General features: G+C 47.0%; 2 protein-coding genes across 2 annotated transcripts; both read right to left on the bottom strand.

Annotated features, from left to right (window-relative positions):
* Window positions 1–8,923: 8,923 nt before the first annotated feature.
* On the bottom strand, window positions 8,924–9,427 carry LOC137368842 (putative uncharacterized protein SPANXA2-OT1). The gene has a single exon (XM_068029049.1). It carries the CDS (start codon window positions 9,425–9,427, stop codon window positions 8,924–8,926), a length of 504 nt encoding a protein of 167 aa, XP_067885150.1.
* A 1,263-nt stretch (window positions 9,428–10,690) lies between these two features.
* On the bottom strand, window positions 10,691–11,053 carry LOC137368843 (putative uncharacterized protein SPANXA2-OT1). The gene has a single exon (XM_068029050.1). The coding sequence runs from the start codon at window positions 11,051–11,053 to the stop codon at window positions 10,691–10,693; it is 363 nt and encodes a 120-aa protein (XP_067885151.1).
* Window positions 11,054–12,031: the final 978 nt, after the last annotated feature.

Genomic DNA, 12,031 nt, shown 5'->3' on the forward strand with positions numbered 1-12,031 from the left:
AGGTGGCACCGACATGTGAACTGGTCTTTCACCCTGGCACCCCCATTTGGTAAAATCGTCCCGGCTTGGGATTCAAACTCATTGAGCAATACTCTAGGGCTTTAGCAGGTGTTCAGTTCAAAATTTAAAAAAGTGCCCAGTTGCTGGATTGCACTTTATAATGACAAGTGCTGTAGATTCAGACACACATTTCCTTTTCCAAAATCGACATCATGCGAATTGGACTGATTTCTTATCCCTTTGAAATTGATCAAAAACATTCTAATTGTGAAAACTGCAGCAAGGCTTTCATGACCTCGGACTGTGACACTCCTGAAATCATAATAGTAAACCATTCTTGGCCCTGTGGAATTTTTGCCTGGCAGGCCATGAAACTCCCTTCAACACTCTTCACGATTGAGAAAACTCCAATCAATGATGCATGCACATTAAATCAAAAAGCATCTAGAAACTCTTTGATTAGCAGAACATTTATTCTTAATGGTTTGACTTTACTAGCACTGTTTTCAAGAGGTTCAAGATTCCCAGGGAGGATAAAGTGCTTTAAGTGTGCAATTTGTTTTTGAATTGAAATGTATCAAATTTCTTGAGAACAGGAATTAGTGCCTTCCTGGGAGTGGTTGCAAGGCAGGAATTTAACTGTCTAAAAAGGCTCCAACTCATAAGTGTCCTAAAATGAAAAACAGGCTGGAACCTTGGCAGCAACATTCTTATGCAAATGATGCTGGTGCCCAAACTGTGAAGAATAAATCCGAAAGTGCATTTTCTTTCCTTGCACTTCTGGAGAGAGGAAAGGCCGTTTCTATTTTTGTTCGGCAGGTCAGTTTTCAAATTGTGTTTTTCACACTGATAACCTTTATGGGTCATGCACATGAAGTGGAGAAAACAGCCAGAAAATGGGTTTCAGTTTTAACTAACTGCTGTTAGGCGATCTTGCACACTTATAGGATCATGCAATCTTACAGCACAAAAGGAGGCCATTTGGCCCATTGTGCTTGTGCCAGCTACTTGAAAGAGCTGTCCAATTTAGTCCCACACCTCAGCTTTTTTCCATAACCTTGCAAATTAATGCTCTTCACGTACAATGGCCTGTCGCCTTTTGAAAGTTCCTATGGAATCTAATTCCACCACCCTTTCAAGTTCAAGATCTTAACAACTCTCTATATCAAGCATGTCTCCTCATATCCCCTCTAATAATTTTAATATTTTAAATCTATGATGCCTCGTTACCAACTCACTTACCAGAGGAAAGAATTTCTCCCTATTTGTTCTGTCATTATTACTTGCTGTGTAAAAATTTTCTTCCTCACATTCCCCCTGTATCTCTGGCCCATAACCTTCAATCTGTGTCCCTAGTTGTTGTATCATCAGTTAATGGGAACAGTTTTTCCTTGTCTAACTTATCTAAGCCTGTTGTATTCTTGTTAGACCTCGAACAAATCTCCCATCAATCTCCTTTGCTTCAAGGCAAACAACACCAGCTTTTCTAACCTAACCTTGTAACTAAAATCCCTCTGGTAAATCTCCTCTTCACCTTCTCAAGGATCCTCACATCCTTCCTAAAGTGTGGTGACCAGAGCTGGATGTAATACTGTAGTTGTGGCCTAACCAGAGCTTTATAAAAGTTCAACATAACTCCCATGATTTTGTACTCAATGCCTCTATTTATGAAGCCCAAGATCCCATATGCTTTACTAACCACTCTCCCAATATGTCCTGTCACCTTCAAAGATTGATGTACATGCACCACCAGGTCCCTCTGTTCCTGCACATTCTTTCAAATTCTACCATTAAGTTTATATTGCTTCACCCTATTCCCTTTACCAAAATGCATCAGCTCACAATTGTCTATATTAAATTCCATTTTCCACTTGTCTCTCCATTCTGCTAGCCTGTCAATGTCCAGTTGCAGGTGATACGTATCATCCTCACTGTTTGCCCTTCCTCCAAGTTTGGTATCATCAGCAAATTTTGAAATTTTGTTCTTATTCCAAGATCTAAGTTATTTATATATCGTCAAAAAAGCAGGTCCCAGCACTGACCCTTGGGGATCACCTCTGTCTACCATCCTCCAGACTGAAAAGCAACTATTTACCATGACTTGCTGTTTTTTGTCCTTTAGCTGTTTTTTAAATCGAATTGGACACTGGCCCTCCTATTCCATTAGCCTCAATTTTGTTAACCAGCCTTTTATGTGGTACTTTATCAAAAGCTTTCATAAAATCCATCTCAACAACATCCACTACATTCCCTTCAATAACCTTTGTTCCCTTCATCTCTCATTGACCTTCTCTGCTCTAAGGAGAACAATCCCAGCACATAACTGGAGTCCCTCGTCCCTGATATCATCTTGGTAAATCTCCTTTGTACCTTCTCTAAGACCTTGACATCTTAACTAAAATGTGGTGCCCAGAATTGAACTCAATGCTCCAGCTGAGGCCTAACCAGTGATTTGCAAAGATTTAGAATTATTTCCTTGCTTTTGTATTCAATCCCCCTATTTATGAAGCGAAGTATCCCATGTCTTATCAACTTGCCCTGCCACCTTCAAAGATTGTGAATATGCACCCCCAGGTCCCTCTGCTCTTACACCTCCCTGATTCAGATTCTACTGCCTCTCCATGTTGTTCCTCCCAAAGTGCATCACCTTGCACACACCTGCATTAAATTGCAGATGCCATGCATTTTCCCATTTCACCGATCGCCAATGTCCTTCTGACGTCTGCTACTATTGTCCTCACTATTTACTGCATTGTCAACTTCTGTAGCACCTGCAAACTTTGGTATTTCCCACCCTATTTGCATGTCCGGGCAACTTACATATAATAAGAGTAGCAATTGTCCAAATACTGAGCCCAGGGGGAACCCAACTGCATTCTTCTCTAATCAGAAGAAAATGTGTTCACCACTGCTCTCTGCTTCCTATCCCTGAGCCAATTACCACCAAGTTACCACCATCCTTTTAGTGCCATGTGCCTCTATTGTCTGAAGGAATACATTTTTTGATACTTAGTCAAATGACTTTTGAAAGTCCATACATAAAACATCTACACGACCTTCATCAATCTTCTTTGTCAGTCATCAGAGAACACAATTAGATTAGTCAGCTGCAATTTGCATTTATCAAATCCATTAACGCAGACTTCTCCAAGTGAGAATTAATTTGTTCCTTGACAATGGGCTCTAGTAGTTTTCCTATCACTGATGATAGACTGACATATATACAGATACCAAGTTTAACCCTCTCCTCTATTTTTGCATGGTGAGTAACATTTATAATCAACCAGTTCTCTGTCACCACAACTATATCCACAAAGGATTGAAAGAATGTGGCCAGAGCTTCCGTTAATTGCACCTCAGCAACTTGGGCTGGGGTTTTAATGGGACCTGAAGGGAAGGGGCAGGCAGAATAGGAAGTGGGCAGTCATTGTTCCATCACTATGAACTGTCATCTCTCCATAACTGTGAGCTTTCATCCCTCCATCACTGTGAACTGTCATCCCTCCATCACTGTGAGCTTTCATCTCTCCATCACTGTGAACTGTCATCCCTCCATCTCTGTGAACTGTCATCCCTCCATCACTGTGAGCTTTCATCTCTCCATCACTGTGAACTGTCATTCCTCCATCACTGTGAGCTTTCATCTCTCCATCACTGTGAACTGTCAACCCTCCATCACTGTGAACTGTCATCTCTACATCACTGTGAACTGTCATCTCTCCATCACTGTGAACTGTAATCTATCCATCTCCGTGAGCTGTCATCTTCCCAACTCTGTGAACTATCCTCCGTTCATCTCTGTGAACTGTCATCCCTCCATCACTGGGAGCTGTCATCCCTTCATCTCTGTGAGCTGTCATCTCTCCATCACTGTGAGCTGTCATCGCTCCATCTCTTTGTGCTGTCATCTGTCCATCACTGTGAGCTGTCAACTCTCCTTCACTGTGAGCTGTCATCTCTCCATCACTCTGAGCTGTCATCCCTCCATCTCTGTGAGCTGTCAACTCTCCTTCACTGTGAGCGGTCATCTCTCCATCACTCTGAGCTTTCATCCCTCCATCTCTGTGAGCTGTCAACTCTCCTTCACAGTGAGCGGTCATCCCTTCGTCTCTGTGAGCTGTCATCTCTCCATCACTGTGAGCTGTCATCCCTCCATCTCTGTGAGCTGTCATCTGTCCATCACTGGGAGCTGTCATCTCTCCATCACTGTCAGCTGTCATATCTCCATCACTGTGAACTGTCATCCCTCCACCTCTGTGAGCTGTCATCTCTCCATCTCTGTGAGCTGCCATCCCTCCATCTCTGTGAGCTGTCATCTCTCTATCTCTGAGCTGTCAAATCTCCAGCAATCTGTGCTTTCATCCCTCCATCACTCTGAGCTGTCATCCCTCCATCTCTGTGAGCTGTCATTTCTCCATCTCTGTGAGCTGTCATCCATCCATCACTGAGAGCTGTCCTCCCTCCATCTCTGGGACCTGTCATCCCTCCATCACTGGGAGCTATCATCCCTCCAGCTCTGTGAGCTGTCATTTCTCCATCTCTGTGAGCTGTCATCCATCCATCACTGAGAGCTGTCCTCCCTCCATCTCTGGGACCTGTCATCCCTCCATCACTGGGAGCTATCATCCCTCCATCTCTGTGAACTGTCATCCCTCCATCAATGTGAACTGTCTTCCCTCCATCACTGCGAACTGTCATCACTCCATCACTGTCAACTTTCATTTCTCCATCACTGTGAACTGTCATCCTTCCATCACTCGGAGCTGTTTTCCCTCCACCTCTGTGAACTGTCATCCCTCCATCAATGTGAACTGTCTTCCCTCCATCACTGCGAACTGTCATCACTCCATCACTGTGAACTTTCATTTCTCCATCTCTGTGAGCTGACATCCATCCATCATTGTGAGCTGTCATTTCTCCAACTCTGTGAGCTGCCATCTCTCCATCACTGGGAGCTCTCATCTCTCCATCACTGGGAGCTGTCATCCCTCCATCACTGTGAGCTGTCATCCCTCCATCTCTGTGGGCAGTCAACTGTCCTTCACTGTGAGTTATCATCTCTAAATCACTGTGAGCTGTCATCTCTCCATCACTCTGAGCTGTCATCCCTCCATCTCTGTGAGCTGTCAACTCTCCTTCACTGTGAGCGGTCATCTCTCCATCACTCTGAGCTTTCATCCCTCCATCTCTGTGAGCTGTCAACTCTCCTTCACTGTGAGCGGTCATCCCTTCGTCTCTGTGAGCTGTCATCTCTCCATCACTGTGAGCTGTCATCCCTCCATCTCTGTGAGCTTTCATCTGTCCATCACTGGGAGCTGTCATCTCTCCATCACTGTCAGCTGTCATATCTCCATCACTGTGAACTGTCATCCCTCCATCTCTGTGAGCTGTCATCTCTCCATCTCTGTGAGCTGTCATCCCTCCATCTCTGTGAGCTGTCATCTCTCTATCTCTGTGAGCTGTCAAATCTCCAGCAATCTGTGCTTTCATCCCTCCATCACTCTGAGCTGTCATCCCTCCATCTCTGTGAGCTGTCATTTCTCCATCTCTGTGAGCTGCCATCTCTCCATCACTGGGAGCTCTCATCTCTCCATCACTGGGAGCTGTCATCCCTCCATCACTCTGACCTGTCATCCCTCCATCACTGTGACCTGTCAACTCTCCATCACTGTGAGCTGTCATCTCTCCATCACTGTGAGCTGTCATCTCTCCATCACTGTGAGCTGTCATCCCTCCATCTCTGTGGGCAGTCAACTGTCCTTCACTGTGAGTTATCATCTCTAAATCACTGTGAGCTGTCATCCCTCCATCTCTTTGAGCTGTCATCTCTCCATCACTCTGAGCTGTCATCCCTCCATCTCTGTGAGCTGTCAACTCTCCTTCACTGTGAGCGGTCATCTCTCCATCACTCTGAGCTTTCATCCCTCCATCTCTGTGAGCTGTCAACTCTCCTTCACTGTGAGCGGTCATCCCTTCGTCTCTGTGAGCTGTCATCTCTCCATCACTGTTAGCTGTCATCCCTCCATCTCTGTGAGCTGTCATCTCTCCATCTCTGTGAGCTGTCATCCCTCCATCTCTGTGAGCTGTCATCTCTCTATCTCTGTGAGCTGTCAAATCTCCAGCAATCTGTGCTTTCATCCCTCCATCACTCTGAGCTGTCATCCCTCCATCTCTGTGAGCTGTCATTTCTCCATCTCTGTGAGCTGTCATCCATCCATCACTGAGAGCTGTCCTCCCTCCATCTCTGGGACCTGTCATCCCTCCATCACTGGGAGCTATCATCCCTCCATCTCTGTGAACTGTCATCCCTCCATCAATGTGAACTGTCTTCCCTCCATCACTGCGAACTGTCATCACTCCATCACTGTCAACTTTCATTTCTCCATCACTGTGAACTGTCATCCTTCCATCACTCGGAGCTGTTTTCCCTCCACCTCTGTGAACTGTCATCCCTCCATCAATGTGAACTGTCTTCCCTCCATCACTGCGAACTGTCATCACTCCATCACTGTCAACTTTCATTTCTCCATCACTGTGAACTGTCATCCTTCCATCACTCGGAGCTGTTTTCCCACCACCTCTGTGAACTGTCATCCCTCCATCACTGTGAACTGTCATCACTCCATCACTGTGAACTTTCATTTCTCCATCTCTGTGAGCTGACATCCATCCATCATTGTGAGCTGTCATTTCTCCAACTCTGTGAGCTGCCATCTCTCCATCACTGGGAGCTCTCATCTCTCCATCACTGGGAGCTGTCATCCCTCCATCACTCTGACCTGTCATCCCTCCATCACTGTGACCTGTCAACTCTCCATCACTGTGAGCTGTCATCTCTCCATCACTGTGAGCTGTCATCTCTCCATCACTGTGAGCTGTCATCCCTCCATCTCTGTGGGCAGTCAACTGTCCTTCACTGTGAGTTATCATCTCTAAATCACTGTGAGCTGTCATCCCTCCATCTCTTTGAGCTGTCATCTCTCCATCACTCTGAGCTTTCATCCCTCCATCCCTTTCAGCTGTCTTCTCTCCATCACTATGAGTTGTCATCTCTCCATCACTGTGAGCTGCCTTCCCTCCATCACGATGTGCTGTGATCCCTCCATCACTGTGAACTGTAATCCCTCCATCTCTGTGAGCTGTCATCTCTCCATCACTCTGAGCTTTCATCCCTCCATCCCTTTCAGCTGTCTTCTCTCCATCACTATGAGCTGTCATCTCTCCATCACTATGAGCTGTCATACCTCCATCACTATGTGCTTTCATCCCTCCATCACTGTGAGCTTTCATGCCTCCATCTCTGTGAGCTTTCATCCCTCCATCTCTGTGAGCTGTCATACCTCCATCACTGAGAGCTGTCATCCCTCCATCACTATGTGCTTTCATCCCTCCATCCCTTTCAGCTGTGTTCTCTCCATCACTATGAGCTGTCATCTCTCCATCACTATGAGCTGTCATCCCTCCCTCTCTGTGAGCTGTCATCCCTCCATCTCTGTGAGCTGTCATCTCTGCATCACTGAGAGTTGTAAATCCACCATCTCAGTGAACTGTCATCTCTCCATCACTGAGAGCTGTCATCCCTCCCTCTCTGTGAGCTTTCATCCCTCCATTTCTGGGAGCTGTCATCTCTCCATATCTGTGAGCTTTCATCTCTCCATCACTGGGAGCTGTCAACCCTCCCTCTCTGTGAGCTGTCATCCCTCCCTCTCTGTGAGCTGTCATCCCTCCATCTCTGGGAGCTGTCATCCCTCCATCTCTGTGAGCTGTCATCCCTCCATCACTGGGAGCTGTCATCCGTCCATCTCTGTGAGCTGTCATCCCTCCATCTCTGGGAGCTGTCATCTCTCCATATCTGTGAGCTTTCATCTCTCCATCACTGGGAGCTGTCATCCCTCCCTCTCTGTGAGCTGTCATCCCTCCCTCTCTGTGAGCTGTCATCCCTCCATCTCTGGGAGCTGTCATCCCTCCATCTCTGTGAGCTGTCATCCCTCCATCACTGGGAGCTGTCATCCCTCCATCACTGTGAGCTGTCATCCCTCCATCTCTGGGAGCTGTCATCTCTCCATATCTGTGAGCTTTCATCTCTCCATCACTGGGAGCTGTCATCCCTCCATCTCTGGTAGCTGTCATCTCTCCATCACTGAGAGCTGTCATCCCTCCATCAGCATGAGCTGTCATCCCTCCGTCTCTGTGAGCTGTCACCACTCCATCTCTGTGAGCTGTCATCCCTCCATCACTGGGAGCTATCATCCCTCCATCTCTGTGAACTGTCTTCCCTCCATCACTGCGAACTGTCATCACTCCATCACTGTCAACTTTCATTTCTCCATCACAGTGAACTGTCATCCTTCCATCACTCGGAGCTGTTTTCCCTCCACCTCTGTGAACTGTCATCCCTCCATCAATGTGAACTGTCTTCCCTCCATCACTGTGAGCTGACATCCATCCATCATTGTGAGCTGTCATTTCTCCAACTCTGTGAGCTGCCATCTCTCCATCACTGGGAGCTCTCATCTCTCCATCACTGGGAGCTGTCATCCCTCCATCACTCTGACCTGTCATCCCTCCATCACTGTGACCTGTCAACTCTCCATCACTGTGAGCTGTCATCCCTCCATCTCTGTGAGCTGTCATCCCTCCTTCACTGTGAGCTGTCATCTCTCCGTCACTGTGAGCTCTCATCCCTCCATCACTGTGAGCTGTCATCTCTCTATCACTGTGAGCTGCCATCCCTCCATCTCTGTGAGTTCTCATCTCTCCATTACTGTGAGCTGTCATCTCTCCTTCACTGTGAGCTGCCATCCCTCCATCTCTGTGAGTTCTCATCTCTCCATTACTGTGAGCTGTCATCTCTCCATCAATTTGAGCTGTCATCTCTCCAACACTGCAAACAGTATTCCCTCCATCACTTTCATCTTTCAATCTATCCATCACTGTGAGCTGTCATCCCTCCATCACTGGGAGCTGTCATCTCTCCATCACTGTGAGCTGTCATCCCTCCATCTCTGTGAGCTGTCTTCTCTCCTTCACTGTGATTTGTCATCCCTCCATCTCTGTGAGCTGTCTTCTCTCCTTCACTGTGAGCTGTCATCTCTCCATCACTGTGAGCTGATATCCCTCCATCACTCTGAGCTGTCATCCCTCCATCTCTGTGAGCTGTCATCCCTCCTTCTCTGTGAGCTGTCATCTCTCCATTACTGTGAGCTTTCTTCCCTCCATCACTTTCAGTTGTCATCTCTCCATCACTGTACGCTTTCATCCCTCCATCACTTTGAGTTCTCATCTCTCCATTACTGTGAGCTTTCTTCCCTCCATCACTTTCAGTTGTCATCTCTCCATCACTGTACGCTTTCATCCCTCCATCACTTTGAGTTCTCATCTCTCCATTACTGTGAGCTTTCTTCCCTCCACCTTTGTGACCTCTCATCCCTCCATCACTCTGGGCTCTCATTCATCCATCAATGCAGGCATTTATCTCTCCATCAATTTGAGCTGTCATCTCTCCAACACTGCAAACAGTATTCCCTAGATCACTTTCATCTTTCAATCTATCCATCACTCTGAGCTGTCATCCCTCCATCACTGTGAGCTGTCATCCCTCCATCACTGGGAGCTGTCATCTCTCCATCACTGTGAGCTGTCATCCCTCCATCACTGTGAGCTGTCATCTCTCCATCACTGTGAGCTGTCATCTCTCCATCTCTGTGAGCTGTCATCTCTCCATCACTCTGGGCTCACATTCCTCCATCAATGCAAGCATTTATCCCTCCATCACTTTGAGCTGTCCTCCCTCCATCACCATCAGCTGTCATCCTCCATCACTTTGAGCTGTCCTCTCTCCATCACCGTCAGCTGTCATCCTCCATCACTGTGAGCTGTCATCTCTCCATCATTGTGTGCAGTCATCCCTCCATCACTGGAGCTGTCTTTCCTCCATCACGTTCAGCTGTCATCCCTCCATCACCTTCAGCTGTCATCCTTCTATCACTATGAGCTTTCATCTCTCCATCACAGTGAACTGTCATCCCTCCATCATTTTCAGCTGTCACCTCTCCATCACCGTGAGCTGTCACCCCTCCATCACTGTGAGCTCTCATCTCTCCATCACAGTGAGCTGTCATCCCTCAATCACCTTGAGCTGTCATCCCTCCATCACTGTGAGTTGTCATTCCTCCATCACTCTTAACTGTCATCCCTCCATCTCTGTGAGCTGTCATCTCTCCATCTGTGAGCTGTCATCCCTCCATCACTGGGAGCTGTCATCTCTCCATCACTGTGATCTGTCATCTCTCCATCTCTGGGAGCTGTCATCCCTCCATCTCTGTGAGCTTTCATCCCTCCTTCTATGTGAGCTGTCATCTCTCCATCACTCTGGGCTCTCATTCCTCCATCAATGCAAGCATTTATCCCTCCATCACTTTGAGCTGTTATCCCTCCATCAACCTGAGCTGTCATCCCTCCATCACTGTGAGCTGTCATCTCTCCATCACTCTGAGCTGTCATCCCTCCATCACTGGGAGCTGTCATCTCTCCATCATTGTGTGCTGTCATCCCTCCATCACTGGAGCTGTCTTCCCTCCATCACCTGCAGCTGTCGTCCATCCATCAACCTGAACTGTCATCCCTCCATCACTCTGAGCTGTAATCCGTCCATCTCTGTGAGCTGTCATCTCTCCATCATTGTGTGCTGTCAGCCCTCCACCACTGAAACTGTCATCCCTCCATCACCTTCAGCTGTCATCCCTTCATCACGTTCAGCTGTCATCCTTCTATCACTATGAGCTGTCATCCCTCCATCACTGTGAGCTTTCATCCCTCCTTTACTTTCAGCTCTCATCTCTCCATCACTGTGAGCTGTCATCCCTCCATCACTTTGAGCTGTTATCTCTCCATTACTGTGAGCTTTCTTCCCTCCATCACTTTCAGTTGTCATCCCACCATCACTGTGAGCTGTTATCCCTCCATCACTGTGAGCTCTCATCTCTCCGTCACTGTGAGCTGTCATCTCTCCTTCACTATGAGCTGTCATCTCTCCATCACTGTGAGCTGTCATCCGTCAATCACTTTGAGCTTTCATCCCTCCATCACTGTGAACTGTCATCCCTCCATTATTTTCAGCTGTCACCTTTCCATCACCGTGAGCTGTCATCCCTCCATCACTGTGAATTGTCATCCCTCCATCATTTTCAGCTGTCATCCCTCCATCACTTTCAACTGTCATCTCTCCATCACTGTGAGCTGTCATCCCTCCATCCATGTGAGCTGTCATCTCTCCATTATTGTGAGCTTTCATCTCTCCATCACTGTGAGCTGTCATCCTTCAATCACTGTGATCTGTCATCCCTCCATCACTGCGAACACTTATCCCTCCATCACTTTGAGATGTCATCCTTCTCTCAGTGTGCCGGTGCAGCGGATGCTCGCTGCTGTCTTCATTAAGTTTAAGCAACTTAACCAAATACTCAATACTTTCCCTGTCAAGCAAAATCAGTAGAAAGTAATAAGTTACACTGGTAGGGAGTCTGTCACACTGCATTGCCTCAGAGAAGTTGTCAACTGGAGTAGCGTAGTGCAAAATGGCAGTGGTCACATCAAATCAGGATGTGACGCTGACTGGCGTCACAATTTCTCTATTCTGCATACTGCTGGCGGACACTCGCAACATCCACGTTACTACCCATCACCAAGCTGGAGAAAGCTGTGAGAGCACTATTTTGTTTCTAAACTGGCATCCATAGCATCAAAACTACCAGAGTCTAAGAGCAGAACTTTGCATCCTGCAGTTTATGGAGAATAAACACATGTGGACACATATACACATCTCTGAATAATTTGAGTGCACCATAAATTATTTTCTTTGCCACAAACCATACCTCCTTGGGCATGTACATCACAAATTACCAATAACAGGTCATCTCAAGCAAATTGCTAACACTTTTGGAATATAGGCAGCATTTTTCCTGTGGGCTTCTGAACCCCATCGTCAGGCTCAAATCACCTGTGATTTTCCCCGAATTGGCCAATTAATGGC

This window comes from Heterodontus francisci, chromosome 4, assembly GCF_036365525.1.
Source record: "Heterodontus francisci isolate sHetFra1 chromosome 4, sHetFra1.hap1, whole genome shotgun sequence".
Taxonomy (NCBI): Eukaryota; Metazoa; Chordata; class Chondrichthyes; order Heterodontiformes; family Heterodontidae; genus Heterodontus; species Heterodontus francisci.

What these genes read in the sequence shown, in the direction of transcription:
- LOC137368843 (XM_068029050.1), bottom strand. Translation starts at nt 11,053, where the DNA reads ATGACAGCTCACAGTGATGGAGAGATGACAGCTCATAGTGAAGGAGAG.
- LOC137368842 (XM_068029049.1), bottom strand. Translation starts at nt 9,427, where the DNA reads ATGAGAGGTCACAAAGGTGGAGGGAAGAAAGCTCACAGTAATGGAGAG.